Source organism: Adiantum capillus-veneris, chromosome 8 (genome assembly GCF_014529385.1).
Source record: "Adiantum capillus-veneris isolate H3 chromosome 8, ASM1452938v2, whole genome shotgun sequence".
NCBI lineage: Eukaryota > Viridiplantae > Streptophyta > Polypodiopsida > Polypodiales > Pteridaceae > Adiantum > Adiantum capillus-veneris.
The window spans coordinates 2515967-2535154 of NC_140938.1; the positions used below are offsets into that span (position 1 = coordinate 2515967).

The 19188-nt window shown below is 42.6% G+C and overlaps 1 protein-coding gene across 3 annotated transcripts; it reads left to right on the forward strand.

The window, feature by feature from the left end:
• The first annotated feature begins 734 nt into the window (after positions 1–734).
• On the forward strand, positions 735–11916 carry LOC147451573 (uncharacterized). 3 transcript variants are annotated; one of them, XM_086517486.1, is made up of 6 exons: positions 4778–4923; positions 5833–6105; positions 6211–6366; positions 7027–7187; positions 7265–7282; positions 11243–11916. In XM_086517486.1, the coding sequence occupies exons 1-6, from the start codon at positions 4793–4795 to the stop codon at positions 11491–11493; spliced, it is 990 nt and encodes a 329-aa protein (XP_086373612.1). In that variant the 5' UTR covers positions 4778–4792; the 3' UTR covers positions 11494–11916. The 3 variants fall into 3 exon arrangements, 1 of the variants encoding a protein (XP_086373612.1); XR_015188794.1 differs by lacking the exons at positions 4778–4923; positions 5833–6105; positions 6211–6366 and adding an exon at positions 735–888 and having other exon boundaries at positions 7027–7282; positions 11243–11379; XR_015188793.1 differs by lacking the exons at positions 4778–4923; positions 5833–6105; positions 6211–6366; positions 7027–7187; positions 7265–7282 and adding an exon at positions 8205–10238 and having other exon boundaries at positions 11243–11378.
• The last annotated feature ends 7272 nt before the right edge of the window (positions 11917–19188 follow it).

Here is a 19188-nt window from a genome sequence, read left to right on the forward strand (position 1 = left end):
GTAATGTTCCAAAATATTGTACGATCATTTAAGCTATGGATAAAATTAAAATAAAATAAATGAGGAGCTTTTAATGAGCACATCAAATTGTGAGGAATTTACTGCTAATTTTGTATAGTAGATTTGGTATGGAGGAAGTCTCTTGGTCATGCGTGAGGTTAGGTGAACATTTCTTTAGTTGGATAGAATTTATTTGATTCAATTTGGAGCTAAGGAAGTGAAAAGGCAACGGAACTAGGAAACAAATAAGTGGGCCAATCAAATGGCTCCACAAAAAAAGCCCTTAACGAGAGAGAGAGAGAGAGAGAGAGAGAGAGAGAGAGAGAGAGAGAGAGAGAGAGAGAGAGAGAGATAATGCTACACATAAAATAGAGAAGAGGGAGATCTATGCCATGCTTCCAAATATTCATTGAATGTGGGATGCTCAATACATAGGTGGGGTGTGTATATGATTGGATCCCACCCTTTGTGTCTCCCCTAAGGCATACCCTATAACATATGTCACGCCCAAGGGAATAAATGAACATTCAAGAAACCCCACAAGTTACATGTATATTTCCCAAGTACATCCCAAAATAGCATGCCAACTAACCTCACCCAAGTTGGAAACCATGTGAGAGGAGGGTGTACATCAAAAATGCGCATTTTTGCTTCTCTCTCTTCCTCATCATCATCATCATCATCATCATCACCTCCCTCCTCATTGCCTATAAATTAAGAGCTAGCCTCTCACTCACACACACTCTACTATCTCTCTAATCTACTCATAATCTTGCTTAATTACTACTCTAATACATCAAGCAAGTGGATGATTGAACCAAGCTTTGGCAAAGTGATTAGTGGGCTCTCCAAGATCCGAATTTTCTCATCTTCAAAGCACTAATCCGGGTAGCTAACCCTAATTACCCCCTCTTTGCAATTTCTCATCAATTTCACTACATAGTTTTTAATGCTTGTTTAATGATTGATTAGAATAGTTGGAAGGGCATATAATTCAGCATTTAGATCATATTAAATCATTGATTAAGAAGCATCAATTAAGACAAATTATGGGCATTTTAGGAAGCTAATTGATGCCCAATGCATTAGGCAATGATGGAATGATTATTCACTAATCAAAAACACTTTAATTCTATGATTATTGAACCCTAATCATCTCTACACCTCAAGGATTAGCAAAAATTTAATTATTAATGCATAATTAGGCAATTTTTGGCCATTTGCATTGAAGGGACCCCTAGTTTTTTTTGGAAGTTGGCTAAACCCTATTTATTTAAGAATTATAACATCATTTAGCACAATAACCTCCTTGGGATTTCTCTGATTTTGATTAAATTAATTACTGTGCCTTAATTAAGACCCCAAATTGCTTGTTTTAGTGAAAATTGAATCTTTATGTAAAATTAAATCTTACCCTAATTATCCAAGGTCCCTCTAACCAAGATAGATCTATGGTTAAATGGATTTCCTGTAATTTTCATCATGCTAATTACTAGGGCCAAATAAGACCCTATTTGATGACCTTTTTAAAAGGGAATTTAGCTATAATTAAAATTAGACCTCATCCTATTTATCTCAAGTACCCCTCATAGAGGTTAAGCTAGGATAAATATCAATTTAATTATTTCCTCATCAATTTTTAGTTATGATTTATTTAAGACACAATCTAAATGGAAAAAATAGATTTTGATTTTTCCCATCCTTGAGAAAATTACCACATGTTCTTTGCTATTGAATTAGACTCTAGTAAGTAGGGCTTGGCATTTGGAAGGCCAGAAAAGGCCAAAAATCAGGTTATTTTGAGGTTGGAAAATACTTCTTCTCAAAAATTGAGAATACCCTATTTATCAAAGGTGTATTCGGTCATAATACATCTTAGGAAAAATACTGATTAACTTTTGGCTTATAAAATTTTTATTAGATCAAAAACAATATTCATTTTCAGGGGGGAAATCAGTAAATGATTTTTTCTGCATGTGGGAAAATTACCAAAGGTCCTAAATAACCTATTTTACCTTCATAAAATAGGATTTTTAATTTGAAGGTCATTTGATATTAATTAAGGCCAAAAAGGCCCATTTTTAGCACTAATTTCCAATGGGAAAATAGAAAAAAAAAGAGATTTCCTATTTATATCAAGTTTTTGAAAATGTTTAAAACCTTAGATAAAATCTCATGAATTTTTGAACAATAAAATAGTTACTATGATTTTTCTAAGATCAATTTTGGCCTAGAAAAATAGAAAATGATTTTTCTTAGTTCAAGAAAATTACCATAGGTTAAGGGAGCTTTGATTAGCCCAAGAAAAATAGGTCTCTCAAAATTAAGATCATCTTAAGCTAGATTTTTATTTTACAATGGAAAAATGGGTGAATTTTCACCAAAACCCTAATGGGAAAAATACTTTTATTAATTGGAAAATTATGAAACTTTGTGGGCATATGAATAAGACTTAGATCTAACCAAGAAAAATTATAGACCCTTAAAAAGGTCTATGGAATTCATGGAAATCAAGATTTAAGCTATATGGGTCGTATTATCACAAAAATTAAGAATAAACCACGTCATCCATGCTTCCCTAACTTCTATTCACAATCCCTACCTCATAATTGAATATAGGATTATTCTCAAGAGTTTTTAATGAAAAATGACATTTCTATGCATTTTCCCATAGAAACTAGCCCTTAGGAAATAATTGGCGGTTTTGGGAATAATGACGAATATTCCCTGGTTAGTAGAGAAATGACCTTAAAAGAGCTAAAAGTTCCAAAAGAAGGATGAACAAAAGGGCACATCCGCATTAGAATACAAGAATCAAGCTCTAAACAGCATATAAAGCCTATTTTGAGGCTCAATAACATCAAAATTGAAGGAATCTTAAAGAATCTTGAAAGATTCCACCAATTAAAGTTAGTCTTTTCATGAAAGAAGCTTTCAATAATGGCCCCCAAGCGAGCAAGGACCTCCCGTAACATGGACGAGTCGGGAGCACCAGCGCATTTCGGAAACAGATAAGGGAAAAGCTCCAATGGTCGAGGAGCCAGAGGAAGATCGGCCAGGCCAAGTTATAATTCAAGCTCCAAAAGAGGTGGAACTTTACCTTCTTAGAGTATTTAAGTTTTATAACATTGCACCACGTTTCGACCCAAGGATTAACTTAGGAAACCTGGAAATGAGAAAACGGACCAAGAAAAAAGACCTGATCAAGATTCAAGCGGAAATATCAGCATATGTATTTAAATCAAAGTTCAAAAGAATGTACTCCAATTCTTTTGGAAAAATTGATGATTATTGTTTTTAAAAGAACTCTTGGAATTAAGTCTCATTTCGCCAATGGTTCATCCAGAAGGGCATCAGTGACGGGCAAGTGGCCTATGGCGAATGCAAGCGGACCCCTAGAGGGTGGTACAAATTCCAAGAATGGAAGAATAATGTCTTTGTATATAAAGGCAGGGCTCAAGACCCCAGCCAGGATAATGTCACCTCCTGCACTGACTTGCAACCTCCTCATGCATCTGTTGGCTGCTCCCAGGGGCCAGCAAACCTCAGCCCACATGTTTGTCAAGCTTTACTCTCACAACCCCTACCATGTTGCTCGTCATCTATCTCACATGGAGTCTCCCACTTGGCAACAAGCTAATTTTTTTTCTCAATTACATGTTCCCTCAATGCACTTTAACATGCTTGTTTACATGCTGTTCTATTGAACTAGTATCTACACTGGTGATGTGTCTCCAAATGAGGTTCCTAAGATGCTTATCGACAAACTACTCTTTGTCTGATACTCTGAGTTGCAGCCAATTGATATTGTGGAAAATTGTGCTAATTCTTTCTATCCTTCCCGGTGCATTCGCCCTATCAACTACTTATTTTTTTGTACTACTTCTGCCTATTTGCTACTTCCCTTAGAGCTAGGCTTCATTGTGCCCTGCATCTGGAGGTTTGACAAAAACTCAGTATGAAGGCCTTCATGTCAATATGTGCTCTTATGTGTGTGCGCGCGCGCATGGGGAGTGCGTGTCTATATTGATGACGTTAATGGGGATGTCATAGTATCTAGTCCATACTATGCATAATGAAGTTGATAGTTATATAGTCTTATGGTTGACTACATGATGATATAACTTGCATGTTTCTAAAAGGTGTGTTTTGGGCACGTTCTTGGATTCATCTAGGTATATATATGTACACTTCTATGAAGTCCCGCATCTTGATCTTCTACGGTTGGGACCAGGATATTTGTTTTAAGAGAATCCAAGTAAATGACCCTCAAACTGGAGTTGACACTTCAACATCACTTATCGAATTTCTAGGCAGTCTGAACTATACTTTTTCCATATATCCATATCTGCGTTTGCCTCATGGTTGCCGTATGGAAAAACTATAGGCAAGGCTATGATGAACTCCCAAGCATAGCTATGAGGTACAAAAATACGGTTCGAAAATTCAGTATGAAAAAAGGAATTTTGAAATTGGGAAAAAAAGTTCGATATAGGTACTTTCCACTTTTAAAGAACATGTAAATTCACTTAATGGATAGAGACTTGCACACATTTAGTCCTCCAAAACCATGAGAAGTAGTCATAAATCAAAACATAGCCTATACAATGAGTCTAAATAAACAACTGGAAAGGGTGTAACATCCACAGTCAAGGCATGATGACAATTCAAAGAAGGCCAAAGGGGTGACAAAATGAAGGCTAGAAGACTAGATGATACAGTTAGAAAGGCTAGAAGACTAGATGATACAGTTAGAGCAAGAAGCCATCCAGTCATCGTGAGAGGTATCGCTATGCATAGGGGAAGCGGTCTCGTTACATTCTTTGAAGAGAACAATCCAAATCACCCTCAGGTACGTTTCGTGCTGACTTTTGCTGGAGGTACGAGTGCCATGCTCTTAGGAAATATATGGCCATTTGTCAGGTTGTCCTTTGGGCTTGTTTTGTCGTGTATGCAAATACTTGCCATCCTATGTCATGTGCCAATCTCTTGGACATGGACATATAGCCCGCATGGGAGCATTCGCAGCATCACCGAAGTCACCAGGAAATAGTCCTAATTTTTGGAGATTTTCCCAGCAACTAGAAGAAGCCAAAATCGCATTTTTATTAGTTTATGAATTATGGATTTGTTAGATTTGGCCGACCAGTCCATAAGAGACTATAAATATGCAGTCTAGGCTTCATTCTTCAGTATTCTGCGCCGGGCCATAGGGCACGCGTTAGGGTCAGTTAGGGTCCTCATGTCCACATCAATGCATACATCCCATCCTCATGTGCATGTAGGTTTCAGCCCATGTAAACATGTACAGTATAATGCAAATCAGCTTTAGCCTCTCTCTCCTCTCTCTCCGTTTATGTGCTAACAGTGCAGGTGGACAACATTCCAAGGGCAAACCGCTTCCGCACCTTACATTGGTACCACAACACAGGCTCGTGACTCAGGCGTCTACCCGCAAATCCCGCACAAGAGTCCAGGCACAAGCTGCTTTCTGGACTCTAGCTGCTTTGTTTGCGTTTTTGTTGAAGATGCACCATCAACATGTTGGCATTTTTGGGTTTGCAGCCCATTTTCGGCGGTTTTATTGGTCACTTTGCGTCGTTGACACCTTCCACAAGCTGCTAGTCACTTAGGGTACCCATAAAGCCTTTGTTTTTTGAACAAACAGAAGGTTTTTGGCACCAAAAATTGCAGCAAAAGTGGGCCGCAAATTGACCTGCGTTTTTGCAGAGGGCTGAAGTACAATTTTTGCTACAACTGTCTCTCTGATAAGCATTCAAAAGACTATCCTCAGGCAAATTAAGCATGCTGAGAAAACATCAGCGTTTTCAGCAAAGGAGGATGCCATTGCATCAGCGTCTTCAGCCAGGCAGGGCGGGGAATATCTGCGTTTTTTGTTGGAGTAGCAAGAGGGCAATCAGTGCTGGTTTTCAGCCATGCAGCAGCAGCAGGAGAGAAATCAGCCAATTCATCCAGTCAACCTGCAATTTCAGCCAGCAAAGCATCAACAAAGCCTGAAATTTCGGCCAGCAATCTTGCGTTTTCTGGAGAGGAGCACATCCATCATCATCAGCAAAACTCTAGTCATCTGAGTCTTCATCATCAGTAGCAACAGTAGCAAGCCATTATTCATAGCGAAGTCCAAGTACGCAGTCGAGATCGTGATCCGCCCAATTATGCCAATTAAAGTCGATCGTGGGGGAAGTCCAGGACAAGCCCGTTCAACCACAAGGAGTGGCTCGACAGTGCAGCAGTGGAGGATCCAATTCTTCTCAGGGACCAAGGACAGGAGGATTTCAATCATCCCAGGACTCACATTCAGAGGAATATAATTTTGTCAGAGGTGAAGAAAACATTCCCGATCAGGCAGGTGTTGCAATCTTTTCTTCAAGATTAGTCGGGGGGGATGTCATGTGCCAATCTCTTGGACATGGACATATAGCCCGCAGTGGAGCATCCGCCGCATCACCGAAGTCACCAGGAAATAGTCCTAATTTTTGGAGATTTTCCCAGCAACCAGAAGAAAAGCCAAAATCGCATTTTTATTAATTTATGAATTATGGATTTGTTGGATTTGGCCGATCAGTACATTAAGAGACTATAAATATGCAGTCTAGGCTTCATTCTTCAGTATTCTGTGCCAGGCCATAGGGCAGGCGTCAGGGTCAGTTAGGGTCCTTAGGGCCACATCAATGCATACATCCCATCCCCATGTGCATGTAGGTTTCAGCCCATGTAAACATGTACAGTATAATGCAAATCAGCTTCAGCCTCTCTCTCTTCTCTCTGTGTTTGTGTGCTAACAGTGTAGGTGGACAACATTCCAAGGGAAAACCGCTTCCGCACCTTACATCCTATTGGCTTGCCTTGGAAGGATTCTCCTGTTTTGTGTTGTTCTATCTGGTTTATCCTTGTCATGCATTTTGCTTCAACAGTTTATTCACACCAAATGATAACCCCTTTAAAAATTTAGTTTGTGTGCAGAAAAACTGATGAGACAGTTATTTGGGCATCTTTTTTATGCAGAAACTGTGTGGGAAAATGTCAGGATACAGGCTGTCTCAATGACAAGTGCTTCTCGGGCTGCAAGCTTGCAGTAAATGGTGGTAGGTCAGAGCCTTTAAAGAGCAAGTGCCCATATGATGCTTGGATAGAGCGGGATTGCACCAGTGAATGTAGATATCAGTGTATGCTTGTTCGAGAAAAGGAGAGAATGGAGGATGGTTAGCTGCCCATAAAATATCATGGCAAATGGCCTTTTAAGCAAGTGCTGGGGCTTCAGGTTTATCATGCTGCTTAATTGTTTTTGAGAAATTGTTGCTATGCTCATGCCTGAATGTGATTGCATGTAAATACTTGTTTTGCCTTATTACGTTGGCTATGGGTGTCTCTTTTGCGTAAAATCACTCTCCAGTCCTTCCTGGATGTTCTCAAAGCTTTGAATATTGTGCATTCAAACCTAATGTGTCTAGTTTTAATGAGTTTTGTGTTATGCAGAACATTATCTTCTTATTATTTCGTATGCGCCCCCCCCCCCCCCCCCCCAAAATAAAAAAATAAAAATAAAAATAAATAAACATACAAGCATTTGTGCTTTCCAAGCATTGTAGTTGTATGCACTCTTTGTTCAATAATGCATATTTGAACATGGCTACACCATGTAGTTTCTGTGGTATTGTGTATCTGACCTAAAGGGTAATCCATATGCAAAATCTCTTGATAGAAGTGATTGGTTTTTTCTCAAGTATGCATTTGCTTGTATGCCTAGGGTGTTGGTCATGTTGATCACTTTTGGGCAAACTACCTTGAAAATGAAACTCTGTCTTTGTTCTTTGTATGTGCAATCAAAATAACTATTCTGGTTTTTTGTGTGTGGATGTTTTATTGCTGGAGTGCTATTTTTTTAATGTGTGTGTGTGTGTGTGTGTTTGAGAGAGTGAGAGAGAGAGAGAGAGAGAGAGAGAGTTCGTGTGTGGATGTTTAATTGTTGCAATGCTATTTTTTTAATGTGTGTGCGTGTGTGCGCTTGTTTGTTGCCTACGTGGCATGTGCGCGTGGGCTGTGTGTGTGCGCGTTGGCTGCCTGCTGTATGTGTGCTTAGGTTTAGGGTGTTTGTGCTTAGGGTTTAGGTATGTGCTTGGGGGGTAATTAGGGTTTGATTGCTTGCGTTTGTTTTTTGTTTTGCTTCCTTGTGTGGTGTTGCCGGCATGCATTGTGGACATGAGTATGGAGCTGGTGGGATGCGCGCGCGTGTGGTGGTGTGTGTCCTCCTCCCGGCCGCTCCTTTGTTTTGGCATTGGGTGGGGGGGAGAGCACCTCCTTTTGAGTCTGCAGCAGCCCTTCAAGGTTGTTCCTCCTCTCCCTACGGATCTGAAGCCTCTTGTCCTACCCATGGCTTATGCTTTTGCAAGATGGCTTCTTTTCTTCTAGTGGTGGCTGCTACACTTGTTCTCTGGTTTGCTGTTGCTTTTGAAAGTTGTACCTGCTCCTCCAGTTGGTCTTTTGGTGGTTTTGCGGCTGCTTCTTCATCAATGTGTTCCTCAGGATGCGGTGTGATTGGCTGGGCCAATGTGTTCTAGCAAAGCCCGAAACGGTGGATTTCAAGTGCTCATTGCAACATTGTTGGGTACCCCCAAAGGAATGGTGCTCAGTAGATTTGTGCCGCCTGTAGCAGCTTCACACATAGGGTCCTCTGGGGCTTTGGTCGTCACTATACAGTTATTTGGTCTTTTGATGGGGTGGGGCACTGCCTACTTCTTCTTTCAAGCTTGGTCCTCTGGCGGTAGCCACCTTGAGCAAGTGGGCTGTCAGACCTTGACCTTCTCCCCAGCATGGAGCCTCCAACATTTTGGTTTGTCAGTGTTTCCTCTGCAATTTCAGTTTGTTGCGCCTGCTTGTTCGGTATTAGTCTTTGGTCTCTGGAGTGACCCCCTTCAGTGCTTCAGAGCTTCCCCTTGCTTCTATGCATCCCGGGTTTCCTTTTCCCGTCTGCTTCTCTGTCAAATTTGTCTTGGGTGGTGGCTTCTCCTTCTCAGGTCTTTTGCTCTGACGGTGGTTCTGGTGGTTTCTGCACTGCTCGCTTGTGGTGGTCAGCTTTCCTACTCCAGCTGTGGCCTGGTGGTAGCCACCTTGAGCAAGTGGGCTGCCAGGCTCCAGCAGTTTTGGTGGTTGGTGGGACCCTTGCTCCCGCTGTTAGTGTTCTGGACCCTCTTCTATCAGCAGCTTCTTCACCCTCATCCTGGCTGATCTCCTAGACACTTTGTTCGGGTCCTGACGGGCGGGCTCCTGGGACCTGCCACTTTTCCTCTACTGGTTCCTTAGGAATTTTACCCCATTCCTTTTGCTCAGAGTGCTGAATTTTTGTATGTGCTAGGTGCCTATTTTTCAGAAGCTGGTGGACAGGCTCTCTTCTTCCTTCCTCTCCATTAGGTTCTAGGGCACTTTTTACCCTCTTTAGGAGGGTTTTTTCCCCCTGGTTTTTTCAGATGTATAAGCTTTTGCCTTTTCAATTCGCCTTCGGGATAGTTTGTACGCCTTCTGGCTTTTGTATCTGGCTTGTGTCTTATCAGCTTTGTACTTCTAGTTGCTCTGGCATTTTGTGGGTTGTGGTTTTCAGTATGAATGAATATAGCCATGGTCACTTTGTAGAGAGAGAGAGAGAGAGACGGGCCTGACATACCCATAGGCGCACGTGGTCTCACCTAGCCCTCTTCTTTTTGTTTTGGCTTTTTTTTTTGGTCTATTTTCTATTTTTGTTGCATGCTCTAGTTGTTTTTCTTTGTATTGTTTGTTTGATGTTGTAGCTGCCTATTGTTGTTGCACGTGGGGAGGTGTGTGTGTGTGTGTGTGTGTGTGTGTGCACGCGCGCGCGAATGCTTGTGTGTTTAGCTACATGTTTTTGTTGTTTTTCCACGGTTTCAGGGTCAGTGCATAGCTTTAGGGTTGAGGTTTCCTTTGGGTTGGTGGGTTGTAGTGCTCGGCTTCATCAACAGACTCAAGTACCACTTGTCTTGGTGGTTGATGTAGCTTTTGCAAGTCGTGGTGGCCGCTACCCTTGTCCAGCTGCTTTTGTAAGCTGGCACTCGTTGCTCCAGAAGGTGTTGCAGATCTTGGTGAGCCGTGCTTCATGGTGCGACTAGTGGCCAACAACCTTGCTGTTGTTTGAGGGGTCTTTTCCTAGCAAACCAGGATTTGGATGGCCCTCACTTGTCCCTGTTGCTCAGATCCATAGTTACGAGGTACGAAAATACGGTATGAGTATGGGAACTTTAAAATTGGGAAAAAAAGTTCGGTAGAGGTACGGTCCACTTTTTAAAGACATGTAAATTCACTTTAAAAATAGAGACTTGCACACATTTAGACCTTAAGAGCATATGAGTCATGAGTCATGACAATGTCACATATAGACATGTGAGTAGGGAGGTATAGATGAGAGAGATTGGTGCTTGAGCCTTGAGCAATGACTCATGAGGATTGTTAATTTATCACTAACTTACTTGTTATTAACTTGTTCATTTTGTTTTTTTTGTAATTCATAATTCATTAAACTTTTTTTTTGCTGTGCATTATGCATGGGAATACTATATACTCTGCACATAGTATGTAGTATATACTATGTACATAGTATGTACTATATACCATGTGCATAGTATATAGTAAATACTATGCACATAGTATGTACTGTATACCATGTGCATAGTATATAGTATACACCATGTGCATAGTATATAGTATATACCATGTGCATAGTATATACCTTACGTGTTTGATGCAATCCATGGTGAATAGGGCTGCCTGTCAGATCTTCATGGCCCCAATATCCACGATGGTATATGGGATGTTCAAGATGGAGAAAGATTACAAGTGCTTGGAGGACGTCATGGCAGCGGATAGAGCCGCTACAATAGACAGTCTCAATTTATCATTGTGAATTGTATATTTGAACTTTGAAGGTGTATGTTTGATAGCCCGTGCAGCTGTATGACAATCTATGTTTTGCAAATTTAAAAGTCTATGTTTGATAGCCCCGAAGTTGTGTGACAGTCTATGAATTGTAATTTTTAAAGTCTATGGTGTATTTATTCCTCTCTATCTCTCTCTCTCTTGCTTGTGAACAAATATATGTTGCAAGTTGCAGGTTTATCATGCTTGTGCACAGATATTTTTGTGTATTTGCTATGTCTTGTTTCTTGTCTATATATCAAGCAAAGTGGATTTTTATATGCTGTTGAAATTTCTGCAGAAGACCACTCACTGATCCAAGCAACATATCCCCAGCAAATCATGGCTCGAACCCCTAGTGACCGTCATCAACACTTCCATATTGCCATTCTTGTGCAAGAACTGGACCACATTGTTCGCTTTGCAAGGGTTTATCCATCCCCCCATTCCATTGCACACATGGCTACTCTCAATGTTCTTCGGGATGAACTGGGCTTCAACAAAGACAGAGCAGGAAATCTTCTCATGGTGCGTCGCATGCAAACACGCTAGGTTCCTCCTACTACAGCAGAGACAACACATTATTACCTACAAATGGCTGCACTTCATCATGAACGAATCAACCTCTTAGCTGATGTGCTACAAAATTCTTGTGTACCGGCTTGGATCAAATACGAAATGATCACAAACCTCCCTCGTTTGGTTTACTTGGAAGACCCCTACTTCTAGGTATAGGTCATCCAGTGATAGCTTCACATTTTGCTCTCTTCATCTATCGGCATTACCATCGAACGAAACCTTCCACCCTTTCTCTTCTGGAAATTTTAGGAAGCTAAGCTCCTTTATTCATGTCATACATGTCACGTGAGCTTACATGTCATGTGAATTGTATATTTGAACTTTGAAGGTGTATGTTTCATAGCCCGTGCAGCTGTATGACAGTATGTTTTGCAAATTTAAAAGTCTATGTTTGATCTCTATAAAGTTGTGTGTCAGTCTATGAATTGTAATTTTTTAAGTATGGTGTATTTATTCCTCTCTATCTCTCTCTCTTTGTCTCGTGACATGTCACAATGTAATCTCTCTCTCTCTCTCTCTCTCTCTCTCTCTCTCTCTCCAACATAATGACCCACATTTTAAATGAGCCACATTCTATCATGAGACGTATTAATTAATTGAAGCACATCACATGTCGATTCCACCATCCTAAATCATAAAACACACAAATGATGGAACGCCGTTACCAAGAAAATAAGAGTGTTATAAGGGTGCAATTCTATCACGAGGCGCATTTAATTGAAGCACATCACATGTCGTTTTCACCACCCCAATCATAAAACACACAAATGATGCAACACCGTTGCCAAGAAAATAAGAGTGTTATAAGGGCACAATTATGTCACGAGACACATTTCATTGTTCGACATCACATGTCATTTCCACCACCCTAAATCATAAAAAACACAAGTGATGCAGCGATGTTGCCAAGATATAAGAGTGTCACAAGGGTTCTCAAAAAACATTCTGCACATTTCATTGTTTAACATCACATGTCAATCCCACCTCCTGCAGAACGCAATAATCTTCTGTGTGAAACAATGCCAAAGTCATCTACCTTAAGATTTGCCATGAGCTCAATCCGGCTACACCCGCCCAACTCTAAAAACTCAAGCTCTTCAACGCTAACATCACTGGCCAACTCATCATCATCTAGACTGTCATTTACATTCCATTGAGGCCTGCCCTCGTCATAATCTTTTGCTTGAATCCTGCGTAAGAGCCTGTGATTACAATACAAATAGACCAATTTCTCTGCACGTGTGCTAAGCAAGCGATTACGCAATGTGGAGTGCACATATTTGTAAGTGCTCCGATTTCTCTTAGAACTAGAATTTGCAGCACACTGTGCAAGCACCCTAACAGCTAGTCTTCGTAGTGTAGGTGTTGACGCCCCATTCATGAGCCACCATCTCCACGCCATTTGTTCTGCCGCCATGTTTTGAACAAACTCTGAGCTGAATAAACCTTCTTTTAGCTTGTACTTTGTCAAGTTGGACACAGCTTGAGCCTGATCATCTACATTGTCATAAAACTTGCTGACCACGTCATAGAAGTCCTCAATAACCTCCTCATCTAGCTCATCTAACTCCATATTCCAATACTCAAGGTCTAGCAAAAATGCGACATTGTGGAAGGGGCTATGTGCACTAACCCATCTAGCATGCACATATCTGTTTAAGGTATCCTGCTTGGCTTTGTTAAAAGGAGCTTTCCATGGTTTTATCAAGCAGTTTGTTGGCTCTTGTGGAGAGTTTAGGCTCTCTTGAACATTGTACCAACCCATGTACACCTTCCCTGTGTTGGCCACCTTTAGATCAAACTGGCGCAATGATAGCATTACTAGTCGCATCACCAAGTAGCAGTCCCCTACATCTGACCAAAAGTGTCTGTCATCAATAAGGACTTTTAAGTAGGTAGTTTTAGCCTTTTTAGCCTCAGTTTGCTCTGCCTCCCACTCATAGAAAGAAGCATATACGAAAGTTTCCAATACAGCATTTTTATTTTTCAGCAAACTTTCCACCGTATAAAAGTTGGTGCAAACCTGGTCTCACGGGGAAGCTTCAACATGGTGGTCATACGCTGACGATACACATCCAAAACACGTTGCCGCTTCAGAATGAACTTGACTAACTTTCTAGCATTATCTACAATGCTTTTGAACCAAGCACAATCATCTTTCTTGTACCAATCTTGCAGCACTAAGTTCAAGCTATGTGTGTTGCATCCAAATGTATGAAGGCCTTGAAATTTTTTCTCTAGAATTCTACCAGCTTCTCTACAATTCTTGGCATTGTCCATAATAACCTGCACGACATTGGAAGCACCAACCTTTTGAATTGTTTCACTAATCATTTCAGCTATGTATGCTGCGGATTTAATCTCGCCTGAGCTATCCACTGCTTTAAGAAAACACTCCCCACGAGGACTGAACAACATAACATTGATTAATGGTCTACGTTGAATGTTAGACCATCCGTCATTGACTAAAGTGCACCATGTTTGTTCAATTGTCTTAATTATTAATCTATCCACATCTTTTTGGGTGTCGAAGAAACACTTATCTAGTATTGAAGTGCGCATTTGATGATACGAGGGCGGACAAAATCTAGGACCAAACTCTCCAATCTTCTTCCATGCATGTTTCCATGGCTCTTGGGTGATGATGGACATACTGCTACCTGTAAAAAACATTGCTTGGGCAAGTGCCAACTGTGCCTCCTCGAAGGCTGTCGCCATAAAGCTTTGCTCAAGGCTTACTTGTTTCGTTCGTGACATCCCTATGTGAAACTCTGGGGTTCCTTCTTGAGTACTCACTCCTTGAGTGGGTGTATTATCTTGGGTGGCTCCATCAGTACTACTTTGCCCTTGACGACCTTGTGGTGAAGGTGCATTGTTATTTCGTCGCCGCTTTGTATTGGTGGCTCCACCCGGGAGTTCTCTCAAACGTCTCGTAACATTCTCATGGCCTGCACCTTTGCATCGTCCTCCATTAATCCTATTACCACAACCATTACTAGCACCAAGGAAGTGCTCTCTGATACGAGGTGCACCTCCAAATTTTGCTACACCACATAATTTACAACGCCAATCTATAAATGATCTTACATTGTCCACAAATTGCCACTCAGGCCCTGGAACCTTTCCGCCAACCTTGCGCTTACTCTGTATAGACGCACCCTTGTCTGCTCCATCTCGAGTTGAAGGCGGACGGCTTGGTCTTGGCTCATTGTTGGTTTGTGAGCATTGATTAGCATCCATGTTTCTCACACACTTACCTACACATGGGTAGAACGTATCATAGTTAATTAAGTAGGTTCTGTAATTAACTATTTAGCATAACATCATTTTTAAAAAATACAATGCAAAAAAAGTATGAAAGAATCTTTCAAATTAAAAAAATAAAGATATATGCAAAGCATATAAATGGTGTAGCCATGCGGAGCACTCCATTCCAATATGCGAAATGAGCCCCTCACACTCGCACCACCTATACCCTCCACCCGAATGCTTCCTATCCAACCTATTTTTAGGTGGATAGACACCGAAAGGAGGGAACTATCCGTGAATACAAGTCCGTTGATGTAGCGATGCGGAGCACTCCATTCCAACATGTGAAATTGAAATGAGTCCCACACACTTACACCACCTAAACCTCCACCTGGATGCTTCCTATCCAACCTATTTTCAGGCGGATAGACACCCAAGGGAGGTGGTGATGCGGAGCACTCCATTCCAATATGTGAAATCGAAATGAGCTCCACACTCACACCACCTAAACCCTTCGTCCGAATGCTTCCTACCCAACCTATTTTTAGGCGGATAGACACCCAAGAGAGGGGACTATTCGTGAATACGAGTACATTGGTGTAACAATGCGGAGCGCTCCATTCCAATATGCGAAATCGAAATGAGCCCCACACACTCACACCACCTAAACCCTTGACCCGGATGTTTCCTACCCAACCTATTTATAGGCGGATAGACACCCAAGAGAGGGAACTACCGGCCGAGGATTTAAAATATATAAAAAGAAATGTTAGAAATATAAATTAAAAGTTGTAATAATTTATTTTTCTAATTACCTATAGAAAAAACCTAGTTCTTAAAGCTTAAATCAGCTCTCCAAGAGTATTCCAAAAGCACTTTAGAAAAATGAGCCAAGTATTTTATAGGGTCCCCCAAAGGAGGCGCCAAAAAAGGGGGGAAATCTTAGCCCGCCGGGCTTTACACAGAGGCCCACCGGGGCCCGCCGAGCAAAATGAAAAGCCTGCCGGGCTAAAGTTTTTTCACCTGTTCTTCCGGTTTTAACATGTCACTGTTAATTATAGGTTATTAACATGTTTTATGAGTGAGAATAACATGAGTAATTACCATTTAACACTTAACGTAAAGACGTGAATGAAAACCCTAAAAAAGACCACTACAAAAAATGGTTTAAGTTTACACATGTCCTTATTTTGTTGGTGCTAAAGAAAGGTTTTCTTCTAGCCCTATCCATCTTATATCTATATTTAAAAGGTAGGGGTAGCCTCCACGTGGCTGCAAATGCGTGCAGCCAGAGCTCTTCCCCTCCCTTTGGCATAGCTAACAACCCACACCCTTTGGCCATCGGGGCAAAGCCAGCAAGCGTGCCAGTGCACACCTGGAGCTGCAAGGAGGCCAGAGTGGAGGTTCAAATTAAGTCTTGATTTGCGGGGAGGAAGGCATCCACGTGGCTGATAGCACCTCTGCGCGGCCGCACAACAAAGTGCACAGAAGGCATGTGGCTCCCCGCAACTCGAGAGTAGCTTCGACCCGTTATTCTTTAGCTTGAAGATGAACCACCACCTGCTCTTAGGCCTCCATGCACCTCCACCCATGCGTGCTCCTGCTCCTCATTGCTCTCTGTGATGAGGGTGAGGGAGGCACCTCAAGGCGATGTCAACGTCTCCTCAGTCAGGAGCCCTCACGGCAGTGAGCTCTGAGAATATTTGAAGGGCAACCTGCAAAGCTCCAGCTCCGGCCTTGATTTGCGGGTCTTAAAGGGCAGCCTGTGAGGCTGTGAAGCTCAAGCTCGGCCTTGATATGCGGGAACCTACTATATTCTATACACCTGCTCACTGCTTTGCATGCGCCCTCAAACAATATACCCAAGCTTCAGGTGATGCAGCGCTGCTCATTGAGTTGTACCGTCAACCTCCGGCCCCGGTCACCCAATCCACCTTCTCTGTGCTGCTCATGATCACCCATCATTGGGGGGCTCTCTGTCATGCATACAACTTGCCCCTCCCCTTTAACTTTCCCAACCCCGCTGCACCCACACTTGCTCCCTCAACCACTGATCCTATCAACATGTCGCGTAACTGCAGAAGCACCCGTCTCTCTCTCTCTCTCTCTCTCTCTCTCTCTCTCTCTCTCTCTCTCTCTCTCTCTCTCTCTCTCTCTCTCTCTCTCTCTCTCTCTCTCTCTCTCCCGTCTAGATTCGCTTTCAATACTCTCTGCAACCCTCAAGCGTAACCGCTCTATCCTCCCTCAACCGCCTTCCCTGCGCCACTTTCCTCTTCATCGACGTCCTACTGCTAATCTCCTATGCCCTGGCAAGGGACGCCGACCTCCTCGACAGATTTCAATGGTCAAGACTTAAAAGTTCTCCAAATATCAACATTGGGATTTAGATCGATTTAGATGGAAGGGGTCGCCTCAGGTCAGCTGGCGCATGCAAGATCAAGTCAAATGCATTAATGGCGACATCATCCACATACAAGTAACTTCTGGCATTGTAGCCATCCCTAGTACTGATGGGAGGAAGCTTCCCATTCATGGCAAGGGTAATGAACTTGGAGATGAGCTTCTCAGGATACTGATTAGGGCTGTAGACATTGTTGCTGCGCGTAGTGATGAGACGGGAAGACCGTGGGACTTGCCGTATGCCAGGACAAACTGCATCTCCGCGCTCGCCTTGGTCGCAGAATAAGGATTTGAGGGGAGGAAAGGAGAGGATTCATGTGTGCCCAGTGCGCAGTTGCAAGAAAGCGAGAGCAGGCAGCGGAATTCTGGCAGTGGTGGCCGGGGCCCCAGGAGTCGAATATTTAAATTTTATTTATTTGTTATTCAGACGCCTGAGAGAGAGAGAGAGAGAGAGAGAGAGAGAGAGAGAGAGAGAGAGAGGCGAGAGCAGAGTTTCTAAAAAATGTGTCTTTTCTTAATATCGTGCCATTTTCAATTTTAAAAATGCCGGTTGAGGGCAAGGGGAAAAGGAGAAATTCGGCCCCAAAATAGAGAATAGTGTAAAAACCCAAAACATGGACCTAATTTTCTCAAATTTCCTCTTGGAAAATTCAAGGAAAGGAATTTTGTATGTTTGGGAAAATGATTTTCCCGAACACTGCTCTAGAGCATAATTTTTTACGTCTTGCTGCTCATCAAAATGTCTCGCGGTGCGGGTGGGTGAGTGGGTTGCGAGATACTTAAACGGATTTGGCACGAGATATAGAGCACTGCGTCGAGCGGCCTTGGCCACTTGCATGAGGTGTGCCTGCTCCTTCTGCCTATTACTACCCTTTGCGTCATGTAGCTGGCACTGGGCAGGGGCCTCTCTGCTGCATCCGACCTGTTATAGCGATCATTACCTATAGCTCCCACACTTGAGCTACATCACTTGCGCCCTCAAAATGTTAAGTATGGAGCCTGATTTACCCTTGTAATTTTCTGTGGTAAAAGCGCACATTTGTAAGGTCCCCATTATGAGGAGAAGCCATCGTTCGTGAAGGAAAATCACTCACCGAAAACCAAAATTTTCACGGACGAGAATCAGGGGCAACTTTAGAGGCCTCGGGGACGGAGGCCCCCAAGACTTTTTTTCGCCGGAATATTGTGGCCGGCCGGCGGCCGGCAAGTGGTCGGAAAACAACCGGTCAGTTGGCCGGTGGCCGGTAGTCAATGGCCGATGGCCGGTGGCCGGTAGTCAATGGCCGGTGGCCGGTGGTCGGAAGTCAATGGCCGGTGGCCGAATTCAAAAGCGGACTTGTCTTCTCAAGGGCGGCCACACATGGGCGGATTGGAGGGTCCGATTTGGACTTATTCGCACAAGGGCGGCTACACATGGTTGTCTCTCATTAGAGAGGGCATCCCTTTTGGCCTATAAAAGGAGGCCATTTCTACACACATTTCATAGTGTGAAGTTGATGCAACAAGGTGAGTGTGAGGTGGTGAGAGTGAAGCAAGGCGGGAGCTCTATCAAGGGTTTAATCCCTTTGTAAACTACTTCTTCTTTTAAAGTGCTAAAGCCATTGAGTGGCTGCTTTCCCGTGGACGTAGCCCACATTGGGTGAACCACGTATATCGTGTGTACTCTCTCTCTCTCTCTCTCTACTCTATAATCTCTTGTGTGTGAAATCTATCTCTCTCCATTAAGTAATCTACTCAAAAATCTATTTAGCTACGTCTTATTTTCTTACACAAAAGACCTGCCCCTCCTGCTCTCGCACTCAACAATGCCTCCCTTTCTTGCAAGTTCTATCACCATCTCTGTTCGTGGCACTACTTGCTCTTCGCACAACGCCTTGCCAGCACCATAATGCCTGTATTGATGCTCTCATCCTGCATATGGATGCTACAGTACTTGCTCAGGTACTGAATGAGCTATACCATCTGTCTCTCTCTCTCTCTCTCTCTCTCTCTCTCTCTCTCTCTCTCTCCCAATTAGCC